The sequence below is a fragment of the Odontomachus brunneus genome, unplaced genomic scaffold (genome assembly GCF_010583005.1).
Source record: "Odontomachus brunneus isolate Ranch 3 - 2012 unplaced genomic scaffold, Obru_v1 Obru_scaffold_031, whole genome shotgun sequence".
NCBI classification, from domain to species: Eukaryota; Metazoa; Arthropoda; class Insecta; order Hymenoptera; family Formicidae; genus Odontomachus; species Odontomachus brunneus.
Window position 1 is genome coordinate 2367540 of NW_022639481.1, and position 24349 is coordinate 2391888.

A 24349-nucleotide genomic window follows, 5' to 3' on the forward strand; every position below is an offset into this window, starting at 1 on the left:
TATAAAAAAATTGTAAAATGAAGAACTTAAGTTTTACTTAAACTTTCACGCATGAAACTTGAAAAACAAAATTGTTGAGAAATAATTTCGTTCATAAATATATATATATATATATATATATATATATATATATATACATATTATATGAGAAAATATATGTATATATTACTCTTTAAATATTTCAAAATATAAATCTTATAAATTATATAAATTCTCTTTAAAAATATAAATTTAAATATTTTTGAAATACATACAGTTACGTTTGTTGATTAATAATTGATTAATAATAGATAATTACGATGTACGAATATTTAGATATGATGCGCCTGAGCGGATATTTCACATGTCATTATGCTAAAGAATGGGACTGCATTTATATAGTCGTAGAGTTAGATGTACTTTAAGATTGTTAACATTCTCTCACGTAAGGCAAGTATAAGCACATACCATTATATGCAAAGAATTAATTAGCTAATGATAAGGAGATTGATGTGTATGTTACACGGAAAAAATAACTATTTGTTAGTATAAATGATTTTTCTGTTGCCTGGATAGAATAGGGGCCAGACAGAAAACACGGTTGAGAAAATGGATTCTTATAGGAAATTTCTACTCAATCAATTGTTCTCATTTATCTTAACCACATTTTAATACAACTAAATATTCAGACGAATATTTTTGATCACTGTAATAGAAATATCATTTTTCGACATCGAATTTTCGTTTAGGCCCATTTAGTTACACGACAAAGCTTTTTTCTGCATAATGATAAAATTAAACGTTGACGTGCACGTAACGCCTATGTTGTTCTAGTCTAAAATCAAAACACTGAAGTATAGATTGAAGTATGGATGACTTAAAGCAAATCATTTTTTATTGACAATATTTTTTATCACAAGTCAACTTGGCAGTACAATATAGCTTCGAGCGTGGACTTCCAATTGGGATTAAATCACCTGGCGTATCCATCAAATCAACGATGAAATTCGGTTTCATGTGTTTGATTGGATAAACTGTCGATTGATCATCACGTGGGAAAGACACTTTTTCTGTCTTATACTTATATAAGCGAGTATCTGATTTGTCTGATAATTCTGAAGAAATAGACGTAATTATTTTTGAACGATATTCAGAGTTTTCAAACAGACAAGTACTAGGAATCCTGAATCTCTCTTCATTTGAATCTTCAATCTATAAAACACTTAATGAAATAGTATCACGACGAAAGAGAACATACCGTTAATGTAAGCATTTAATATTACTTGAGGTATGGCTATTTCGATCCATGATATACCGTATCCTCCTCGTACGAGAGCGGCTGGAAGACATATTTTATCAGCTATCACCTTAAATAGTAGGGCTCTTTCAAGGTAAGAGCCTAGGCGAAGTTGCCCAAGTGGTATCACATTTGTTCCTAAGTGCTCCTTAATCTCTTTTAAATGAATTTCAAGCTGATATGGGATGCATTTGTTCTCTGGATCGAAACCAGACATTTGACGGGCCACAAAACGTGCTAGCATTTTTGAACGTGAAGAAATATATTGGATGTTTGTCAACCCAATATCTAAAGCCGTCGCACTGTATATAATATGTTGTATATAAATATCTATCGTACAACTATAAACAGCTATAAGATAATATAAGATTCGTGAAATCAATTTAAATCAAATTTTCAATTTAAATCAAATTTTTTGAAAACTCTACTAACACATTTTTTGATTCCGTTGTTGAAAGCATACATTTAAAGAGCTCCACATATTCAACCAAATATGGATCGTATTGTAATCGTCCGTATTTTAATTCAAGCTGTGAATTTATATCTCCTGCGATCAAAAATATTCTTTTTCAATGTTCTTTACTAAAAAAGTCCAGCTTCTACATTTTTTATATAAAAAGTAAAATACATGACGTGCCTTAATATTATCTTTATTATTGGAAAACATTGATACTGAATTATTATTCCGACTGGTTTTAATTTTGTATATATTGTTCAACATTTACATAGATATTACCTTCGAAAGATGTTTCGTTTTGTAAAGCGTTTGACGGTGTTGATGGTCGTGAGCAGTTTACTGTATAAATAGGTTCTATCGGAGAACATTTCAGCCGAAAAATCTCATCTAAAGCTGGGAATCTAAAAAAGTCAATTAATAATAATAAGCCAGTTTTTTGACAAATTTGATAATCCATCATATAGTCGTTACACAATGTTGCAAATTTACACACGGACATATGCCTTTCCGTAAAACATAAAATCCGTCTTGAGTAACATCGTGTAGAGACAAGCGGCCCGTGAAAGCAAATTTAGCTGGTAAGTGCGATTTAAACAGCGTCTCTATGCAAGTATCCCATGAAGGAATGATTCTTGCAGAAGAGCGATTATTTAACATGCTGCAATATGTGATTACATTGACTATTACAGATATTTAACAGATAGAAATTGCAATAAAAATATAAGAGAAAGCAACGAATTTACTATCGTAAGTATTTGCTTTTTATAAAAGCATCGGCCACAATTAAATCTGTAGAAATCGTCTGTATCAGCTGCACCACGGAGTTTCTTATTGGAATCGAATAGACGTCAGTAACAAGAGTATATAATCTTTCGGGACCATTTGCTTCAAGAAAATATTGTCTTCCATTCTTTTCCAAACATAACACAGACAATAGATTGCAGCAAGCAATTTTAAATTCGTCAACGCGTGGATAAGTTGACTGGAAAATTGAATATTTCGAAATAATTATTGTGAACATCGGTCTCGAGATTCAGTATTCTCTATGAACAAGTCAAATGCTGCTTTTACCTCCAGAAATAAGCAAATTGTGTCGATGGTGTCAAAATTAATTAAAGAATTTCTAAGAGATGAATGACGCGCTACGACAATCAAAGCTTCAAGAGCTATGATGCAAATTTCTATGGGAACTTGTTTCTTAGACTGTTTCACCAGTTGTAACAGATAATCCTTAAACCAAACAAAAAATATTATATTTTGACACATTCATAAACAAATAAAATAAAATAAAATATTTTAGGATAATCTATATATCTGTAGTTTTGCAGATATACATATAAATAGATATACACACGTCTTATCTTTGCGATATATTATTTTTCTACTATTGCATTTAAGAATCATTAAGTATGTATATGAGAGAGGAAAATATGTGACTTATTATAATACAATTACTTGTCCATGAAGACTCAAAAAAATATCACAATTTCTAATATTGCTCGTCAATAATTGTTTGAGTGCGTAACATGCAGTGTGTCTTGCGGACCATTGTAAGTTTTCTTTTTTCAGTACGTCTGGAATAATATAATATAATATAATAATATAATAATGTAATATAATTTTTCTAATTTTCTACTTTATATGCAATTATATTAAAAGTATTTTCAATTACACAACCTAAAATAATTCCAATGGATTTCCTTCTTGCGAATTCTTCCGCAGCGGGATTATAAAGTGTCATTTTTCCAATTGCATGACAACTAATTTCAACTATATCAGATTGTATTGATCGTTCTAAAGTGTCTATTAAATATCCAACCACTTTATGTGAATGTAGAATCTATAAAAGTAATATAAATCACATGTATATATATAATTACACATAATTTAATACTACGTTTTATTTAATTTTATTTTAATCATAAGTTGAATATACTTTATTTATATTACGTAATATTACTTTTCTTCCATCTGAAGTATTAGTAATATGCGCAATGACTTTGAAAGCTTCTGTAAAAAGTTCAGAACTCGCTGCGTTTTCTATGTAGTTTAACACTAGTGGAATACCTTCACTGTTAATAAATTCATTCGTAATTGATGGATTCTCAGCAGCTCGATTTAATATTCTTAAAGCTTCAACGTGTAAATCACTCCACTCATCATTCTTAACAATAAATAAAAATTAAAAATTAAAATTAAATGAAATTCAGGCAATCAGATGACAAAGAATCTAAGAATACTAAAATTGTTTACTTACTTTTAAAAAATTCAATAAAGTTTGAACTCCGTTTTCTTTGAAGAATAAAGATTGTACATCTTCATTTTTGTTTATCCCGATTATAGTAGCAACTATAATTAGCGCATGTTGCTGAATCTCCGGATACGATGATTCAAAATGTTGAAATAACAAGGGAAAGTTAAACTGCTAAAAATGGTAGAACAAAAGTTGTAAATCTTTAAATAAAAAATGTTTCATTAGTATCATAACTTCAACAAACCTGAGATTTCAAAATTTTATATGCACCTACGGGATCTTGCATTATATTATATAGAATCTCTATGTTATTTTTTTTTACATCTGGATCTGAAGATTGTATCTTTTCAAAGAGAAAATCCATATTTGAACAATATTCTACTAATAGCGCTATGCCGCATGGATCTTTGGATAACTTTACGAGTATTGCGGAAAAGTATTCTTGCATGAAGATATCTTCTTCAGCCGTTAATAACTTCGCAAAATGTGGTAAATAATTAGATTCGATTAAATAGGCTGTCACATCCGGTACCGTTATTATTTCTACCAATAGTTTTGCAGCAAATCTATATTTGTACAAAATATAAGAATAAATATGAAAGTTTAACAAACATGTATTTTATTATGATAGGTATACACTGAGAATATAGAAAATGCGGATATATAAAAAAAGAATATATTTCAATTATGTTTAATGTTCTAAAAAAAAAATTTAATGTCGTCTAATACTAACCTTCGAGTAAATATATCTTCATGTTCAATAATAGGAAGAATATTCTTTACGATGCCAAGATCAAAAAGTATTTTTATGTTATCCTTTGATTTACTGGCATATTGTAATAATGCTTTTACAGTTGCTAATAGAATAGATTTTTCTTTGGATTGTAATAACAATATCGCTGTTTCTGCATCTTTAATCTCAAAAGAAAATGGGTCAAACGGACCATGTTTGGATATTGCGTCTGTCTCATTTCCTTCATCTTTCTTCTTAGAAAAATATGAAAAATTTTTCCTCAATAAAAATATGTTACATAAAATTGAAGAATATCACACAAGAACTCGTTGAATTTTAAGTTATATTAATTAATTATATTAATTAATTACATTAATTAATTATATTAATTTTAAGTTATATTAAGTTATATTAATTTTTATAGATCACTTTTCGATTTTTTAATTATCAAATTTGTTTTTACATATTTTTATAATGCAAGATTTTTTTTTCACATATATAATAGAAGAAACTTTCATCGCTGTATGATTTCGCTCTTTTAAAGTAAATTACAAGATTTACCAAAACTTACTTTTGAATTTTTTGGTCGCATATTGACAAAAAATAATCCTATTGACAATAATCAATTGAAATTATCTAATCGTTACCTAACCAATTACTATGATTACTATCTTCATTTTCATGAAGACCGTTTTTGACAGTTTTAATGTAGATTCAAGGCCACTTGAATCTGTCAGGTTTGTTGTATATTCCCTAATTTTTTGTGCATGCCGAGACATCTGTCGAGGGGTCTGTTTTCAATTGCTGCACTAGTTCTCTCTCTTCTTTCTTCCACCAAATTTTATCTGTATATTTGTTGCTTTTTAAGTTCCGAAAGTGTACACTAATTCAGCAATAGAAAACAGACTGTATGATGTATATCAATGGCTTCATTCCAATATCAATCGTTTTCCAGCAAGGGACACCTTGTTACACCCATATTCTAAATCCTCTTTTATCTATAAAAGTATCTCTAAAAAGCTTAGGAGACACCTGATTGGCTAAAAAACTACATTTAAGACACTTTTATCGATAAACGAGGATTCAGAATATGGGCCAAAGTTTTTTTATCAGCTACTTGTTATCTCAGAGGCTATCTTAGATAATGTATAGCCAACAAAATGGCTTTGTGTAACACCGTGTTCTTTGCTGAAAAAGGGCATTTACTACCACTGTACTGAAAATCTATAATATACATAACATAAACTATATATATATTTCACATGCATAAATAGGAATCTCAAGGCCTGTTCTTTGTAGCTGTACTGTTGAACTAGTGCAATAAATTAGAGTGAGAAAACGTATATTTGTCTCACTTTAATATTATTGCATCAGTTCAGCAGTACAGCTACAAAGAACAGGCCTTCAGGTTGCTCAAAGTAGAAACTCCTCAAAGTATACATAGGTCTGTTCTTTCGCTCTGCATTGCTGCATTGATGCAATAAGTTAGAGTGAAACAAATATATATTTGTCTCATTCTAACTTGCACCAGTGCAGCAGTGCAGAGCAAAAGAACAGACCTTATGTCTACATAGCTGAGCACAGCATTGAATATAGGGTCTGTTTTCTGTTCCTGCAGTACTGAACTGGTGCAATAAGTTAGAGCGAGATAAGTATATTTTTTCTCGCTCTAACTTATTGCACCAGTTCAGCACAGAGCAAAAACAAAAAACAAATCTATATACTATAGGTGCGTTCGGGGAACTCGCTATTAGCGCTATTCGGCGCTACCGTGTCATTCTATTCTTGTTGAATATCTAAGGAGCGATAAAGATAGAAGAACACGGTAGCGTTAGTAGCGTGCTCCCCGAACTTGGACGCGCGCTGCCTCGTGAAGACTGCGGGATGAGAGAGAAGTCCCTGTTTCCTCTGTTATACTTGTCTGATTCATAATATAGTCGAGAATGAGGAGAATGTCACATTCTCCCCACTCTCGACTATGCTATGAATCAGACAAGTATAATAGAGGAAACAGGGACTTCTCTCTCATCCCGCAGTCTTCACGAGGCAGCGCGCGTTGCAGATAGTTATATTTCAGTGGAGCACAGTCAGACACAGTCTGCGCTGGTGTTCCGCGCAGCTTGTGTGTGAAAAAAAAGTGATTCATAACCTATAAATTGTAACTCTGTAGCGTTGTTTATATACAAGTTCTTTATGAATTGCAGTTATATCTGTAATGAATCAATTAATTAATTGTAAAGAACATTGTGTAATATTTCTGTAAAGATACAACTTTACAACGCATAGTACAACTAGGGTAACTCAATTGAAATCAGGAAATAGCGTTTAGTAAGCGTTTAGTAAGCGCTTAATTGTTTGATTACATTTTTACTGTTGCCATTTGGTAAAATGAAATTCTAATGTTTATATGAAGTGTGACATCTAAAATAACTTCAAAATGAGTGAAGGCGAGTCCATGTATGGAACAACATTATCTCAAGAATCTATCAAAGTCATAGCGGAAAGTATTGGCGTTGGCAATTTTCCTGATGAAGCTGCAAAGGAACTTGCAGAAGATGTGAGCTACAGGCTGAAAGAAATCGTTCAGGTTTGTTACATCAAGTATTTAATATACTTTGTGATGACTTATACTTTTTTTTTCTATAAGACTAGTTTTAATATTAAACATGAATATTATAGGATGCAGCAAAATTTATGAGACATGGTAAACGTAAACGAATGACTACTTATGATATTGATCATTCACTGAAGGTCAGGAATATCGAACCAACATATGGATTTTATGCCAAAGACCATATACCATTCCGCTTCGCATCAGGTGGTGGTAGAGAGTTACATTTTGTAGAAGAGAAGGAAATCGATCTTAATGAGATTGTATCTATGACTGGTGGACAAGCATGGCCCAAGCTGCCTCTGGAAATTACATTGCGTGCCCATTGGTTGTGCATTGATGGAGTGCAACCTACTATACCAGAAAATCCACCACCAGTATCAAAAGGTCTTCTTTTTTTTCTTTTTATGATGTTATTAAAAAAAAATCTTTATACAATATCTAAGATAAGAAATATCTTTATACAATATCTAAGATAAAAAAATCTTTATACAATATCTAAGATAAAAAAATCTTTATACAATATCTAAAATTGCTAAAAATGTAATATATGAAAGCATAATTTGTTATTATTATGACATGTTAATAGATGTCCAAAAGCTCGAAAGCGTCGATCCGACTACTAAACTCTCCAACAAGAACCAAAACATTGGCGTCGGCAAACCAGGCGGTGGTGGCAAAAGTCAGAAACTGCGGAATGTAGAAACTGTGCATGTGAAACAGCTCGCTACGCATGAGCTTAGTGTAGAACAACAACTTTATTACAAGGAAATAACTGAGGCTTGTGTCGGATCCGATGAGGCTCGTAGAGCCGAGGCTCTTCAGTCTCTTTCAGCGGATCCAGGTTTACATGAAATGCTGGCACGTATGTGCACTTTCATTGCGGAAGGCGTGCGAGTTAACGTGGTTCAAAATCATCTTGCATTGCTTATCTACCTCATGCGTATGGTCAAAGCTCTGCTCGAAAACCCGAGTCTTTACCTGGAGAAATATGTAAGATTTTTAAAACTTCCATTAGTGTTAATGTCATCGTATTTTGATGCAATAATGTCTCGTAATTTCTTTAGCTTCACGAGTTGATACCATCAGTTGCTACCTGCATAGTTTCTCGACAATTATGCATGAAGCCGGAAGTGGACAATCACTGGGCATTACGAGATTTTGCTTCCCGACTAATGTCACAAATATGTAAAAATTTTAATACCACTACTAATAATGTGCAAACTAGGGTCACTCGTATGTTTAGTCAAGCATTAGCAAAGAACAATCAGGTAACAGTCACATAACTTAAATGAAGAAGTAAGGTACAAAATATTAAGAAATAAAAATGTTAATTTTAAGAAATCAGCTTTTGAAACACTCCATTTTGTGATACTAAAAATCAATTTCTTGTAGATACCATTGGCGTCGCTTTATGGAGCAATTGAAGGGCTCTATGAATTGGGTCCAGAAGTAATCAAGTCCTTGGTTGTCCCTAAAATTAAGTCCATCTCTGATCGCATTGAATCATGCATTGAAGGCCAAGGATTAACTAACATGGATAAAAATGCTGCAGGACATATCAAAACTTTGCTTATAGTAATAGCCTTCAGAAGTTAATTAAGATATTTTATTCGCACTCTGTCAATCATACTTTGTACTTCTTATTTTATATCAATAATGTTACATATGAAAGTTAGAGGCAATTTTTCAGAAATGTGTCGCTCCAGTCTTGAAAACAATACGATCGCCACCAGATTACGTGGAGGATTACAAACAGGATTATGGCTATATAGGTCCCGCGTTATGTACAGCGGTTGCGAAAGCTCGCACACAACTGTCTGCTTTAGCAACCACTGCCGCGACAACTACAGCACTAACCACGAATCAGCAACAAAGTTTGAATTGTACGGGAAAAACACTTATGCAAACAGGTAAGCCAACTGCAACTGACAAAGTTTTCGCATATAAATGCTAAGGTATACAGAACAAAAGTATCGATTTACTTCGACTATTAAACAAATATGATGCTTATGCTTTATGTGTTATCTTTTAGTTCCCAGTTCCAGTCCGGGGCAGCAAACTGGCCGCACGATCATGCTTGGTGCTAGTAGAAGTGCTAGCGGTGCTTCCACCGCTGGTGGACAGAAATTTGTCATTCTACAGTCACGCTCGCAGACACCTACCGCTTCCAATATCAGTACCGGTACAATTCAACAGCAGCAGCAGCAACAGCAACCGCAAACGCAGCAACAGCAACAGCAGCAACAGGTTAAATTGGCGCAAACTAATGTCGGTCAACAGAAGGCTCATGTGCCGAATTCTACGCCTAAATTGGTTGTAGTATGTATGCCTGCCAGTAGCCATACTAACACCACATCGGTAGCGCAAACAGGTCTTACAACAAAAACGCAGAATGTCTTTGTTGCGCAACAAAATATCGAAAGATCACTCAGTCCGGAAGAAGAACATTCGTTTCAATAACACACAGAATGAAAGTAAAACTTTCAAATATTTCTTTGTACAGCTGATATATTCTTTATAGATTAGATAAATATATATATATATATATATACATAAACAAAAAGATAAATTTTCAAAGAAATATTATTTTACTTTTAAAATTTAATAAAATTACTTGATACACATTTCATTTAATTAATTTTTAATTTTATTTGGCATTTCATGTGGCTTTCATTTAATTAATATATTGTGGATTTTCTTTATTATATTATATGAAGATATATGTGTGTGTATTATATTCTTCTATATACGTACATAATACTTCTAATTTTTATATACATAACATAAATATGAGCAAAAAATATATATTAAGTTCGTATCACATAGTTTAATGAATAATCTCTTATATTTTGTTAAATATAAGGCTAAATACAAGGGGGAGAATATTGTATATTAAATAAAATTTCTTTTATTACAATTACAATAAATCAACTTATTATGTCACACATTAAGTGATAAAATACTTAAATATAATACGCATTTTTATTTTTAATGAAATTATTATCTACCTTTTGTAAGCACAGTCGTTTCTTTCTGTTTTGTCGGATCATATTTAAATGTCTTCACTATAGGGCCCTTACCAGCAGCATTGAACTGTACTACGTCCGCTTGTTCTCTATCAGACATCTGCTTCGTTATTTTTATATTCGTCCAAGCTGTTATAGAAATATTACTTATGTTTAATATCTTATGCTTTTTGTATAGAGAATGCAATGTGTAATTTCTTTTATAAACTCATCTGATCACTTATATATATATATATATGATTATTTATATTTTTATTTTTATGTTGTACAAAGTTGAAACCAAATCAACATCAATGTTTGCACATTAAATGATTTTTGCTCTCACATTGTAAAATTACATTGATTATTTTTGTTCCAACATACTGATACATTTTTACATAATATCATAGAATACAGTATACTTACATTGCTTTATTTCTTCCATAAAGTTCTTTTTACTCTTTGGTTTTGGAGCATGGTGTATATCAGGTATTTTAAGAGACTTTTTTATTCGTGGGATTTTTAATATACTAGTTTGTATCAAGGAAATAAAGTTTGTCGATGCCCAATACGTCAAAATAGCCTACAAATAAATATGGAAAAATGAACTTGCTGAAATATGCAAAATGCTTACGACTTACTACTTAAACGAAATTTTCGTGACATGGACAAATGGTCTCAGATGTAATATTTTTTACATTGGCTATGAGAGTGCAATTTTGATATTATGAAGAAACACCTAAGCGTTTAGCACTCAGTTTATACTTACACCAGGAAAGTTTATCATGAATGGCAATATAGCAAAAGGTATTACTCGTAATACATATCGCATCATGCCCAATGTTTTAATATTAGTGCCATCTGCTCCTATTTCAATTGTAATATATAACGTCACGCATGTGAATATTGGCATTATGTAATAAGGATCGTGCATAGTGAGATCCTGCATCCACAAAAAGCCACCTTCTTTCATGCTATCCACAGGCAGGTTTGCCATTTTTCTCAGAGCTAAAAAGCAGGAAAGAAAGATTGGCCCCTAAAAGAGATAAAAGGTAATTAAGAAATTATTTTCAGTTTCGTCTTCTTAGTTTTTCGCGTGCATACGCGTAGCAGCATACCTGAATAAATGGCACCAAAAAATTCTTGCCCACTTTAATATTATTCTTCTTCATGTAGTCCGCTAGCTCAGCTGCACACCGCGCACCTGTTTGTAAGAATTGAACATTACTCTTTTTATCGGTCATTGGGAATCCTATCTATCGAGATGTTTTACAAAATAAAACTTCTTTACAAAATTTTATTTACATACTTTCATAATGATCACCACTTTGTCTAGCTTCTGTCATTTGTGCTTGTAGTTCTTGTATTTTTGGCAAATGGTTAGTAAATTTGGCCATATTTTTCTGCGAGTATATTACCAAAGGAAATATGAGACACCTTAAAATAACAGTACCTAGAATCATTAAAGTTGTTTTAATAAGTACATATTAAAATTAGGATTAGAAATTATATTAGAACCTTTATTAGATTAATATAATTTTACGTTAATCAAGCTTCTCATAAGTTTGTAATGAAAAGAGAAATACCTATGACAATTGTGGTCCACCATGGCATATTCAAGCTTATGTGCATGCACTCCAAGGCATTTTGTACAAGTCCAACTGGTGTGTAACCACCTAATCCAAGGCTCTGAAAAGTTATCTCTCCATTTGGATGATACTTTACAATTTCCTCTATTATTTCTTCTATTGGTGTTGGAGGATCTACAAATTTTTTAATTGCAAATTAACATACAGTAAAGTAACAAATTTTTACATCTTAATTTTTTCTCGTGCATTAATAATTATAACTCAATTTTATCAAACAATGAGAGAAATTATAGGTATTACAATTTATTTATTGCAATTCTCTAGGCATAGTTCAATAAATATCATGATAAAATATTAAAGCAACATGATATTAAAGGGACATGATTTAAAACGGGATATTAATTTAAAACAGTCTTTAAGTACCTGGTATTTCATCATATGGATTAATTTGTGCTGATGTCTCCTTATTAGTGCTAGCATAGCGAACCAAAGGGATTCCTGTAACTCGATAGTTACTGTACAGATTTAGCAAAGAATTGTGTTTGGGAATCCCTCTTACTTGGCTAACTGAATGAATATATCTACATGTAGGCACTTCCTAAATAAACACAAAACAATTTCTTATTAAATCAATTTTGAACTTTATTAAATTTATATTGATAAACACTTATTATTGTATATTGCGACTTATGTCTTGCAAAACTATAACCAATAATTTAAACCAAGGAATTTAGTCCGGATTGTTGAAATATAATGAGTTAAATAATTAAATGTACATGTATATTTTTAAGCTAGTTTTATGTTTCAATCAAATGTTTTACTATTGCTATTTTTTTCTCTTCACATAACAATTGATTATTTTGTTGATTTATGTTTTTTGCCGTTAAATAACAAACCGTGACCTAACCTCTAATTATTTATTATCTATTTTTACCTGCGATATTTTGTTTGCTCTTGATAGCGTTTGTCGGAAAGGGATCGAAAATATTCGCAACATTTTGCGATATCTAATTAAACTGTTGTATATTTTGTTCTTATTAAATTCACGTTTGCACGTTAACTTCGGTATGGCTTAAATAAACTTACACATTACATTCGGCATAGAGCTCATAGATGGCTATCGATACTTCTCGATATATCGACATAAGAGTGGGAATATATATGAAGTATTTTGACTTACATAACTAGTGTCGATATTTTGCTCAACTTGCGTTAATTGTAATAAACAAAATAAAAAAGTTGAACTGTTCTTAGCATTTTCTCATGAATAATGTCTCAAATATTATACATACAAAATAGCATTTCCAGTAAAACATCAAACTATTCATAAAAGAAATAATATTTGAAGTATGAAAAACGAAAAATCGCGGTCGTAGTATAGCTGAACAGTGCCGTCAGATTTTGATCATCAAGTAGTACGACGCAAAAGTTAAACGCCACTTTCTTTAATAAGGAATTGAGTAGTGATGGCTATAAACAGCATCTGTATTGACCAAAATACTTATAGAAATAACGGGTCTATTCCTTAAGTTAATATTACATGCTGTCATGTATAATTGACTGTCAAATAATATCTGGGGTACATGAGAAAAAGCTAAAGACTTTAGGAGAATTTTATCCATCAGCCAATCGACACGATCGACAATACTTATCGTAAGACACATATAATATTAGCCTTAGAACTGTTATTTTTGTAAATTGGTTCCAAAGCCTCCGCTACGAGACGCCATTTTCTTTACCTAGAAATTGAGATAATGATGACGCTTTATATAAATAAGCAGTGAACTCTAAACCTTAGGTACTTATGACTTTGGTAGACCCTTAAAAAGTATCACAATTACGCACAATGTGCAAAAAAAAGTTAATCAATAGGTGCTTTTCAGCGAGGAAAATAGGACTATTTGATTAGCTACGTATCATTTGAAGATAATGCAGTGTCAATGAAATAGCTATGTTCATTGCTAGAAAGCATCCAAAGTACATCCGAGTATTATTAGGGACAGTATTAGGGACATTGTTTGATTTAAGATAGTCTTCAACTTATCTCAAAAAGTTCTCAAAGGGCTATTTTACTGGCTGTGTAGGATGCGATTTATTAGACGCTGCGTATGCTTTTAAGCATTTAAAGAAAAAGCCATGATTAATCTATATGGCGTTTCAAAATTTTGTACATTTAATAGATTTATAGAGTCACTTTAAAAGCCGACTTATGTTATTAGGTAGGAAACACCTGTGCTTGGTAAGTTACCGACATTAGAAAATGAGAAGTTTACCGAATATAGTTTCAGATGACAGCACTAGAAAGAAACAGCAACATATACGCGCTTCAAGTTAAAAAGTTAATTACTATAATTTTGTACTATTAAAGTAAAATTTAATTGAAGAAAACATGCTGCTTTAATAAAAATGTTATTGAAGAGCTTTGTGTGCTCTATAATAACGTCATTAGATCGCTTGATGGACAATGAGAGTTTGACTTATCTTACGAAACCTGGTGAAACCGATCGACTGAAAAATTGCCGCTGAATCTCCCGATTCTACACTATCTCGCGCGAGTCCGCATCGATCGTTACGCCCCTTTGCCGTACCGACAGTGCCGACTCACGTGATCGAATCTACTGCAATGACATTCAGTTTGGGCCTTACGGGACGTGGGTTATTAAGCGAGACCTGTTATTAAAGTCCCTCCGTGGCCTGCTGCAGCTACAGGCCGCCCTCCTACTCCCCCTCCAGATCTTAACCATCCTTCGCCGCTCTCCCTTCTTCACCCCCCATTCTTCGTCGTACCCTCCGCCGAACTACCTCCGGACCGGAGGAGCGGCTTTGTTGATTTAAGGCGATAATACTGGGCTGCAAGAGATTTTACATGAAAAAAAGGAGCGAAAGCAGAAGACCGGCGCGCTTATAATTACAGATTCGCATTGTCCTGGAACCCCCTTAAACCCTCCTTAACCATCGCCGCCTGTCAATCTCGGCTCCTCTCCCCAACTCAGAAATGATTCGGTAACGTAAGGGCGCGAACATCGCGTCGCGAGGTGGTCGTTACTGCGCGCGCCGCGTTCGTAACATTTAATTATTTATTCCACCACCATGCGCGCGCGGTAGTAACGTTTGACGTTTTATTTCTTCTTGCAGCACATATAAGTAACATTTAATTACACACGTACTTCTATCACAGAGTTGCCACTACTACTCCTTTTTATATTTCATTCCACCGGAATCCATCTGTTTGAAAATTCAGGTAGCTAGAATTTTAAATGCTCGACACATTGTAAGTTTGCGGACAAGATTATACCTCCGTAGTGTTAGAAGCTAAAACTTCGGCTCACGGATGAAATAAACACACAGAGAAAAAGAAAGACATAATCTGCTAAAAGGAAGAACTAATCTGCGCTCATGAGTAACCCCGAAGCGATGCTTCGGGAAAGACAGCCGAAGTGAGACAAGACACAAATCAGCGGTGATGCTATAGTCTCTGAACAGAGGAGCCTCTTCGGTGCCGTATTGTTCGACCGATCATTGCTTCATCAGTCTTCCATGGATAAGCGTCTAGCTATCTGAGAGATCCGACAGATACGAGGAAAACAGGTACTGAAAAAAGGCTGTACCTGCTCCGACGGTCGTGTTAACAGCCAAAACTTATAAAGACGTTTAAAATAGCTCGAGAAAGAGAAAGTGAAGAAGAAAATCACACTCTACCGTGTTTTTTTTATGCTTCTTCTCCTCCTACTATCTCTCTCTCCCTCTCTCTTCCTTACGTTTTCGAAGTCACTGACTTTACGGCATGGCCGTTTAACTAACGATGAATGGCCGTTTAACAAATTTATACATTTACGTTATATATATATATATATATATATATATATATATATAATAATATATATGTTTGCATACCTGATACAAATCATATATATAAGTAATTTTATATTTTTATCATATTAGAATTGAATTTGAAGATAAGCATAGTGGATACGAAGAATATGGGGCCTAAAAGTCCCATATTAGTTTAATTTCATATGATGAGAAGATGGAAATATTCCAGCATGAGAGAGAGAGCAATTTATTAAGTCAATGAGGGTTGGCTAAGCTGTGAAGAAAAGCCACAGAAATTGATGATTCCTCGGTAATTTTCGGGAACGGCGTGGATGCTTTGATCTAATCAGATTACCGGAGAAACAACGACCCGAGAATCTTTTACCAGTTTATCGGCGCGATCAAAGGACTTGCGATACACCATTGACGCGAAGTGTCATCCCTTTTCCTTGACAGCTTCACTACTTCGTTCTCCTTCGGGGGAGGGTCAATCCCATTATCAACTAAGCTGACCTGTCGAGTGGTAAAGTGGGGAGTTCTGTCCAGGAAACGGCACCTCGATCTCAACCCCATCAATTTCGAATTCCTGGGAAGCTTCAATGAGTTTCGTTCGATGCATCGACGTTGTTCTCCACCGTTGTTGTCTACCATCGTACAATCTCTATACGATTCCTCAATCCTTTCAATAGTGAATCGAAAATGAGAAAAACTTGAATCTTTTTTTTTCACTCCAAATATTAAAAATTTAGCGAAATATTATTTAATTTTTTTCTTAATAATTATTGTGGATATTGAACTTCGTTATAGAAATACAATTACAATGTTGGTAAAAGTAATACTAACAATATTAATCGTTTATAATTTCTTTCTATTTTACTGTTACTTGTATACTTCAAACAAAAATTATGGACACGATTGTGTAGATTACTAATTCGCTGTTACACTTGAAAAATTGATGATACTTCATTGACAAGCTGTTTTTAGATCCTTGATAATTTTCGTGCGTTCTGAAAGTAGAAAGCGACGGGTAAAACGACGAACGTCATTTCCGGGCCACGTCTGGCGAATTGTAACTTGCTACGGATTCGATTATTATCGTAACCGTGTTCTGCGAAAATTGCTGGCCCGGCTAATTGCACGGGCCGTAATTAGAAAGTCGCGCGATTCCTCCGAATGGAGTGATGCTTGTCACGCACAATCGACGGCGAAGATCACTGCAGTTTTGTTCTGTTGCGATCTTGTAAGCTTGTTAATATATTTAAAGCATTAGAAGTTGAAAATAATCATGCCAATTTCTATTGAACGATGTAGTTAGTTCAGTTAAAAAATAACTTTGCTACTTGAAAGTTTCTACTGAAGAATTGTTGCTTGTATTTTGGAAAGTGAAATTTCCTTAACATCACGTTTCCATACGTCTTCCGCACGTTCTGGCAATGTTCAGTTAACAAAATCCAATAAAAAAATGATTGATTTATCTATCATGATTTCATGTTTTTGTTCGATTTTCTTGTCGATCGCAGATTTATTCGATCGATTTTGAGTGAATTTCATTAGATTAATTTTTAACGTATAACAATTTCTCGAAGATCACTTGTGAAGCATATATCTGCTGTATTAATCTCCTCATCTTTAGAAAAACATACGGAAACGGGAAACCGGTATCTTAACTTTTTTTATTCTTGTCGGTCGGCGTGATCAGAGGCAATTTTTCCTCGCCGGTGACAACCAACGCTCTTTTCGGCTCGCGTGTTTGGTAATGATACCGGCGCGTTGAATAATCTGGGAGATAGCTCGCCAAGCGGCACGGTGAGAGATCATAATGTGTATAAGGAAATCGCTTTACTTTAAAGTAAATGCTCGACGCGAGCATGCGTGCATACATGCATGCGTGCGTGCGTGCGTGCGTGCATGCGTGCGGCAGTTTCGTGTGAACCGCCGCTAGTTTCCTTTCATTCAGTAGTTTCTTCATCGGGAATGTCGCACGATTTCTGCTCGCGATTGCGCACATCAAGAGCTGATCCGGCTCGAGAGCGGCAGTTCGCTGATCGATCACTGGGTCATCGAACACGGCGTGAGAAAAAATTTGCATCGCGAAGAAGGGTAAACTTTGTATGGACCAAGCATGGCTTTTCTTTAACCGCTTCAAAGCGTCTAAGGGATCGTACCCTTCATATCACACCGGGTGCAATCCCCGCCAATCACGATCCACTTATTGTGTGGTATATTACTACCTTCTCGTTTTTTTATATAATTAAGTGCAACTTTTAAATTGTTTTAGGTTTTGTGGAAAACTAAAATGTACTATTTAATTTGTATAATAAATGTATGTCAAAATGTTCATGACTTAATTTCAATTTTCTCTTATCTGGAGCCACTAATCTGGAGTCAATTTTCTCTGAAGTTAAACTTCTCCACAAGGAAGAGAAACAGCAATAAAGGTTTTCAATACGTATCTTTTCAGAAATGGCGTTCCCGACGTCTCTGTTAATAAAGGAATCGGCATATTACAGAAGTTTAGGAGCTAATACCTAATAATTTTGATTTTTATCAAATTAGCTGATCGAGTAATAGTAGTAGATTTTTTTCTTGCGTCAACAGGAACAACGCAGGCGAAAAATCATGTGCAAACAGTCAGCCGATGAGCGCCCAATGGGACCCGTGAGAGCCAGGGACTCCCCGCGCTCGCGGTAGTTATCATAATGCTCGGCTTAATGCTCGTCGCGAAGAGCTTGCGTGTAACTAGCATAACGCACTCTCGTGAGACCAGCAAGACCTCTCTCTCGTTCTCTGTCTCTTCGGCGGCGCTACACGTTAAGCCGTATTTACACGATCAATTCCTGCCTGGATGTTATTTTGAATCGAGAGATTAATATGCTATGCTTTCTTTGTATTGAAATTTTATTATCATACATTAAGATTTTAGCGACATTCTAGCAAGAATAGTGAATTATGTTGTAGGAAAAAAATAGCAATAATTAAGATATTTGATTTATCGACACACGCTTGAGTGTAATGATTTCCGTAGACTTGAAAAGAGACATTAACGAATATTTTGCCGATAGTGACACCAAATTAATTTTATCCCACCCGTTAAAAGAGGATCGTGTAAATTCGCCTTTACGTTGCGTCGATGCACGGGGAGAGAAGAGTCGCCTCGTCGGCACGCATCGACGAGAATATTCCCACAAATTGGCAGAACCCGGCCGGATCGTGCCGCCGGAAAATATTCCGGCCGGATGAGCGCAACGCGGGATTAACGACCGAAAATAGGAGCGATCGTTAGCGGCCGTAATGTTGTTTATCGGTGAAAATCCCGCACCAGCAAAATCCGCTAACGATATTAAAATGGTGGCGGCGATGGAATTTTTCACATTGCACGACAACGTTACACTTAAAGTGTGCTTTACCACGAAAAACAACGTTTAATTCTGTCTGACTCCATTCATTGAATTTTCTGATTAATGTGATTAATATGACTAATGTGAAACATTTGTCCCAATGTTACACGAAAAAGATCAATAACTCGTGAAGCTCGCGAAGCTCTCTCTCTTTCTCGCTCCTTCCCACTTTCTCTCTTTTTCTCTCTTCATTCAGCTGCTTGTTTTTAGCAAACAAATCGAAAGAGCCGTTTAAGGCACGTACAATGTAAAGCATAGCAGTAACCATTCATAGTGCCTTTTTATGCCTCCATGCAAGTCAAATATTTCGTATCGTTCAATTCAGCCACCGGTGCAACATCTCGTTCCGAGCGCCCATTCAGACCTTTTTTTATACTTTCATGCAAGTCAAACATTTCGTATCGTTTAATTCAGCCGCTGGCGCGGCTAGTTAGCGGTTACTATTGTTACTAAGTTACCCGCTCCTCGGTAGTTAATCTAGTTTGCGCTCGTTATACCTGGCGCGCCGTGTAACTATGGGGGCGGGGGGCCTTATCGCGCTCGGGCGCGCGGGCTCCGAGAGACCCGGCGCGTTACGTTGCGAATGCCTGGGCCCGCCGCGAATGCGACGATGCGAACGCGCGTTATTATTATTATTATCATCAGCGCATACGGCGTGCATCATACGGCAGGTGAGGCGAGGGGGCGTGTCGCCGGATGCGGTGTGTATCATAGAAACGCGTGCATTTCCGGCCACCAGATCTAGATCGATGCACGTATCGGGAGTCGTTGCACGCTGCCCGCTCCGCTCCGAATTTCAAGCTCGGCCGAATCGCAACGTTTGTGATTCTTTATCGGTGAAGTTATTAAAAGGAAGAAGGGAATGTAATATGAAAAATGTGTCATGCAAGGACGTCCGTCTCGGTAATAAAATAGCGGTAGGAGATCCTATTGGTGCAAATAATTGCGCTATATGATAAAATGGAGTAATTGAATTTTAATTAGCATCGTCGCTGCATCAATAATTAAGACCGGATATCGAAAGTGCAAGATATCAGTTGGATTATTCGTTTGATAAAAACCAGATAACTGTCTCTCGCGATAATTCGCAGGATCATTTTCACACGCTGCGCTGCGGGCGTTATCAGCTCGGGCCTCACAGGCCCTCGTGTCCCCTCTATTGCGCTCGCATAAGGCGGCAACGTAAACCCATTACCATATCAGTGTATAAGCATTGTTTCCTGGAGGAGGCGAGAGTCTCTGGTTGCATGCGTTGAACACATCAGGATGGCATGCCCCTCTTCCTTTCTCCCCTCTTTCCCCCCACGATCCTTTCTTCGCTAACGTTACGAGTCGTTGCTGAAGACGCCGGCAGACACTAGTTGCATGTCGCCAAGCTGTAAACGCGCGGCGTTACTCGATTAACGTCGATCGTCCTAGTGGATGGGCATGCGTATCGCACGATGGATCGATGAGCAGGCGATGATAAAGAGCCCGTGCGCGGTCATCGAGATGGGCACGCACTCCGTTACCTGGCCAGTCTTCCAAGATACCATCGGCTGCCTCGCAATAACGCGCGGCCTTACCTTCGACTGCGCGATATCCGATTGGACCGGCCCTCCGTGTCCTTATTTCTCGTTACATTTTTTTCTTTCCCTGGAGAAATGGTGGAAGTGCCACTTGTATCTGGCTCATTTTTTATCAAAATTCTTGATAAAGAAAATACGACGAAAAAGAAACGATATTATTGTAAAGCATGTAATGAATAGCCGGTGATATTAGAAATCCAATATGTCAACTGTTGCAGGAATCATCCGTTACCTTCTGCCTGACAATTGTTCCTCATTCGTTGAATATACTTTTGTAAGTGTTACCAAATTTGGACTAATTATCTGGAATTCATCATGCAGACCGCCATTTATTCGCTATAGCAATAACATCAAGTGCATTTACAACATTGCCGCCTCTGTTTCTCATTTAAGATTACGACCGGATGATGGTCAAGGATACCGACGAGGCGCGTCCTCGTCGCAACGATCCAGACGCGCCACTTTGTCATGGGGTATTACACTCAGCAACGCGCCCCGATAAGCCTGCTTCGCGGCGGCGCTTCCTTCCGAAGGCGCCCATTACTCGGCTTAATGCGCCGAGCTCATTCATTTTTATTATGCGTGCGAGGCGTCGTTCTCTTGTGAGGCCACGCGACGCCGCGTGTTACACGGTTTACCGCATCCGACGACGGCAGAATTTACGACGGAACTGAAAATGCACATGACACCTAAAAGGTACTACCCGTACTGCAATGATATCGTAATAGTATCATAATTTAATACCTGAGAGAGATAACAAGTATTGGAAAGTATTGGCGTATTGAAAAAGGATGCATCGAAAGGTATCGAGTAGTGCTGTCAATATATACCGGGTAGTTCTATACTTGAATATCCGGATAATACTTGATTACTCAAACCCATAGGTTGCTGAGTACTCTGATTGCTTAGTATCAGATTGCTCCAGGTATCCAAACTACGTAGACGCTTCCGCGTCTTTCAGTTACTACTCGAGGAAAGGAAAGGGTGTATTCAGAACTGATACTCTTTGTTATTCAAAGTTATGGGCTGCTGAGTATCCAAAATATTTGAATACTACATGAATTCCTGCGTGCCCAGAATCGGCACCGTCAAGTATCAAGCATAAAATTTATACACAGTTGAAATAGGAGAGGGTTAGACTTGAGTTATTAATATAAAGCTTAAAAATAAAACGAGAGAAACCCCTCTTATTGTCGTCAATGAAATTTTACACACCTTCCCCTTACCCTCTGCACTTTCATTCTTCACCTCTGATGTTCGGTCGAGCCTAAAGTTGCAACTGTAACTGTAGCCACCGTCGTCGGCGCAGTTGGAGTGGCGCGAGATGATGAAGGAGGAAAGTGTGACGGTAGCCAAGTCCTCATTAGCGCATTCCGCCGCGACGCCCGCGACTCAAAGCGTCGTAAAAACGGCTGAGATGTAGCGAGACAGGAGCTGAGAGCGAAGGAAACTGCGCGAGGGAGAGAAGGGGAGAGATCCAACGAGCAAAATGTCACGCATAGAATGTCTACAGATTTTGTATAACGATTTCATTCTTTCATCAAGACGACACCAATAAAACGTGTCTTTGCCTCGCTAGTAGATGGCTATTCTTTCACGCGCGATGTTGGAGCCGTTCTTTTCCTAACGAACGTGTAAATCGTATATTAATTGTGGATTTATCTTTCATAGTGAGGAGCACCCGATATTCCGTGTTTTTCATGATGGTTTGAGCAAAATAGAAAATATTCATTCGCTGCATAGCATGTGTACATTACTGGGACTGCGGATGATTTTTGACCTGCCAAAAAGTTGATTCAACATATTTAACAATACGGAGTACACATCCGTTATTGATTACAACTTTTGCGGACCACCCTGCGCACTTCTCAGTGTCGCGCGCAGATTCGACGCGCTGATGCAAAATCGAGCACAACCCCAACTGCACTTTCAGTCAAGTGCAACGTCGAATCCCTCGCGTCTTGTCTCCCGACGTATTGAATAATGAGCGGCACCTTCTTCTTTTTCTCACTTTTCCGTTTCTGGTCTTCCCTTTTTCTTCGCTATCCACTCGAAAGCAGCCAGCCGTGTTTCGCGAAGAGAGGATCGACAAACGTGAAAAGGAGAATCCGTTAATGGTTCTGCGTTTTTCTCAAGGAACGTATGACGACGCGTTTTGTCCGAAATAATTCAAGCATTATTGATACGTTGGAACGATTGCGATAATGCTAACGACGCGCAAAAGTTCAACGAAATATACAACATTTATCTAAGAAAAACAATAACAATTTAACAGTCCTAATAAAATGGAGAGTATCGTTGAGTCAAACTCTTAGATTCTTGGGTCTCCAAAAGTTTAATTTTTCGGCTTCTCAAAGCTTCAGATTCATCGGTTTTCAGATACTTCAATTTTCAGAATCTCTTGGGTTACAATTAGTAGCTTTCCGTCAAATTGTTATTTACGAACAAGAGGATCAGAGAAACGATTTCTTGCCCTCAAAGTAAGATTCGTATTACGCGACCACCGGTTGTCGTGGATCATCGGCGCTTCCTAGAGCAGAGGGTCTCCGGGTTTCTACGGCTCTTGGACGATCTCGTAACTAAGAGGCAGCCGGCCCGGAGAGAAATCCGGGTGATTTATATCGCGCGGAGAAAGAAAGACGACACGACGAGACTCGGGGGACGGCGCGTCGCATCGGTAGGAAGACCGACGAGATGCGAGAGACGCGCTTCGTCACCGCGTCCCCGCGCAGCGGCTCAGATTCATGTAGCGTGAGAGTGTTTATAAATACGGGAAGGCGACCGGATTTGTCAAGTCGTACTCGTTCCCCCGGCTTTCGTCCGTGACGAGGGACACGTGTTACAAACGAGCAGAAAGTGTCGCCGGCAGAAGGCATTGGCTTTCCACAATTTTCAATATCCGTATCACGACGATGAAGACAAAAATTATTTGCCATTATCAATTCACCTTAGATTCTGATCTATCAGAAGAGTTTATCATCTTCTCTTGCACGAAAAACGAATGATTAGCGTCTGCGAAGATTAGCACTCCGAAGTGCAAATTTTTGCAAAACTGACATGCCATTTATTTGTCCCCCTTGCCAAAGCAAGTTATAAACATACAAAGAAGACGGGTAATTGTGTTCATGAGCACTTCTGAACAATGTTTAACTAAATTCAAGAAAATAGAATGTAAAAGTCAAATTTGATTCGTAAGAGACGAATCGAAATTCTATTTTGTTCAACTAAAGCGACTTTAGTTGTCATTGTCGCGTTAATTCAATCAGTCCTTTTGCTATGTGTATTTTCAAGTTTTATGTTTGGAGTATCCAGATTCGAGGAAACATCGCATGCAATTTTTGAGCGAATTCCACGACATCTAGCATTAAATTTGCAATCATCCTCCTCTTTTTTCGCCAGCACTCGGCAGGGGATTCCAACCCCTTGGGTGCCCCATTATCGCCCAGGTTTATTTCGGGGATGAAGTTAGCGCTGCGCGGACAAACGTTTGCGGTCATGTTTGTTCGGGCCTGACGGGCAACGTAAGCCAGTTTGATGCTTGGCTGCGTCGATTCGGGCAGATACCAGTCGAACGGTCGCGAGGGTCGCCGTATAATACGCGATTATATGGGCAACCCCTTGAACGGAAGCTCTCTGATATAG

At 36.5% G+C, this 24349-nt stretch overlaps 4 protein-coding genes across 5 annotated transcripts in view; 1 reads left to right on the plus strand and 3 right to left on the minus strand.

The window, feature by feature from the left end:
• Positions 1-962: 962 nt before the first annotated feature.
• On the minus strand, positions 963-1568 carry LOC116843304 (armadillo repeat-containing protein 3). Its single transcript, XM_032813638.1, has one exon. It carries the CDS (start codon positions 1518-1520, stop codon positions 1203-1205), a length of 318 nt encoding a protein of 105 aa, XP_032669529.1. The 5' UTR covers positions 1521-1568; the 3' UTR covers positions 963-1202.
• Positions 1569-2723: 1155 nt separating this feature from the next.
• Positions 2724-4521, minus strand: LOC116843305 (armadillo repeat-containing protein 3-like). The gene is made up of 6 exons (XM_032813639.1): positions 4232-4521; positions 3991-4158; positions 3694-3897; positions 3411-3573; positions 3189-3307; positions 2724-2963 (listed from the first exon to the last, which is right to left on the minus strand). Exons 1-6 carry the CDS (start codon positions 4433-4435, stop codon positions 2742-2744), a joined length of 1080 nt encoding a protein of 359 aa, XP_032669530.1. The 5' UTR covers positions 4436-4521; the 3' UTR covers positions 2724-2741.
• Positions 4522-6764: 2243 nt separating this feature from the next.
• On the plus strand, positions 6765-9906 carry LOC116843306 (transcription initiation factor TFIID subunit 6-like). Its single transcript, XM_032813640.1, has 8 exons — positions 6765-6857; positions 7134-7307; positions 7400-7718; positions 7921-8324; positions 8399-8602; positions 8727-8909; positions 9025-9244; positions 9367-9906. The coding sequence occupies exons 2-8, from the start codon at positions 7158-7160 to the stop codon at positions 9792-9794; spliced, it is 1908 nt and encodes a 635-aa protein (XP_032669531.1). The 5' UTR covers positions 6765-6857; positions 7134-7157; the 3' UTR covers positions 9795-9906.
• Positions 9907-10219: 313 nt separating this feature from the next.
• The window catches only part of LOC116843273 (mitochondrial inner membrane protein OXA1L), a 155605-nt gene continuing 141475 nt past the window's right edge, over positions 10220-24349 (minus strand). Inside the window, exons 1-8 of one of the 2 annotated variants that reach the window (XM_032813565.1) lie at positions 12863-13061; positions 12352-12526; positions 11926-12102; positions 11649-11792; positions 11458-11543; positions 11109-11375; positions 10766-10922; positions 10220-10489 (exon numbers count right to left, since the gene is read on the minus strand). In XM_032813565.1, the coding sequence (XP_032669456.1) occupies positions 10335-10489; positions 10766-10922; positions 11109-11375; positions 11458-11543; positions 11649-11792; positions 11926-12102; positions 12352-12526; positions 12863-12925 (1224 nt within the window). In that variant the 5' untranslated portion in view covers positions 12926-13061 and the 3' untranslated portion in view covers positions 10220-10334. Of the gene's footprint in view, positions 10490-10765; positions 10923-11108; positions 11376-11457; positions 11544-11648; positions 11793-11925; positions 12103-12351; positions 12527-12862; positions 13062-24349 lie in introns of those variants that run through there. The other variant, XM_032813564.1, reaches the window with a different exon arrangement.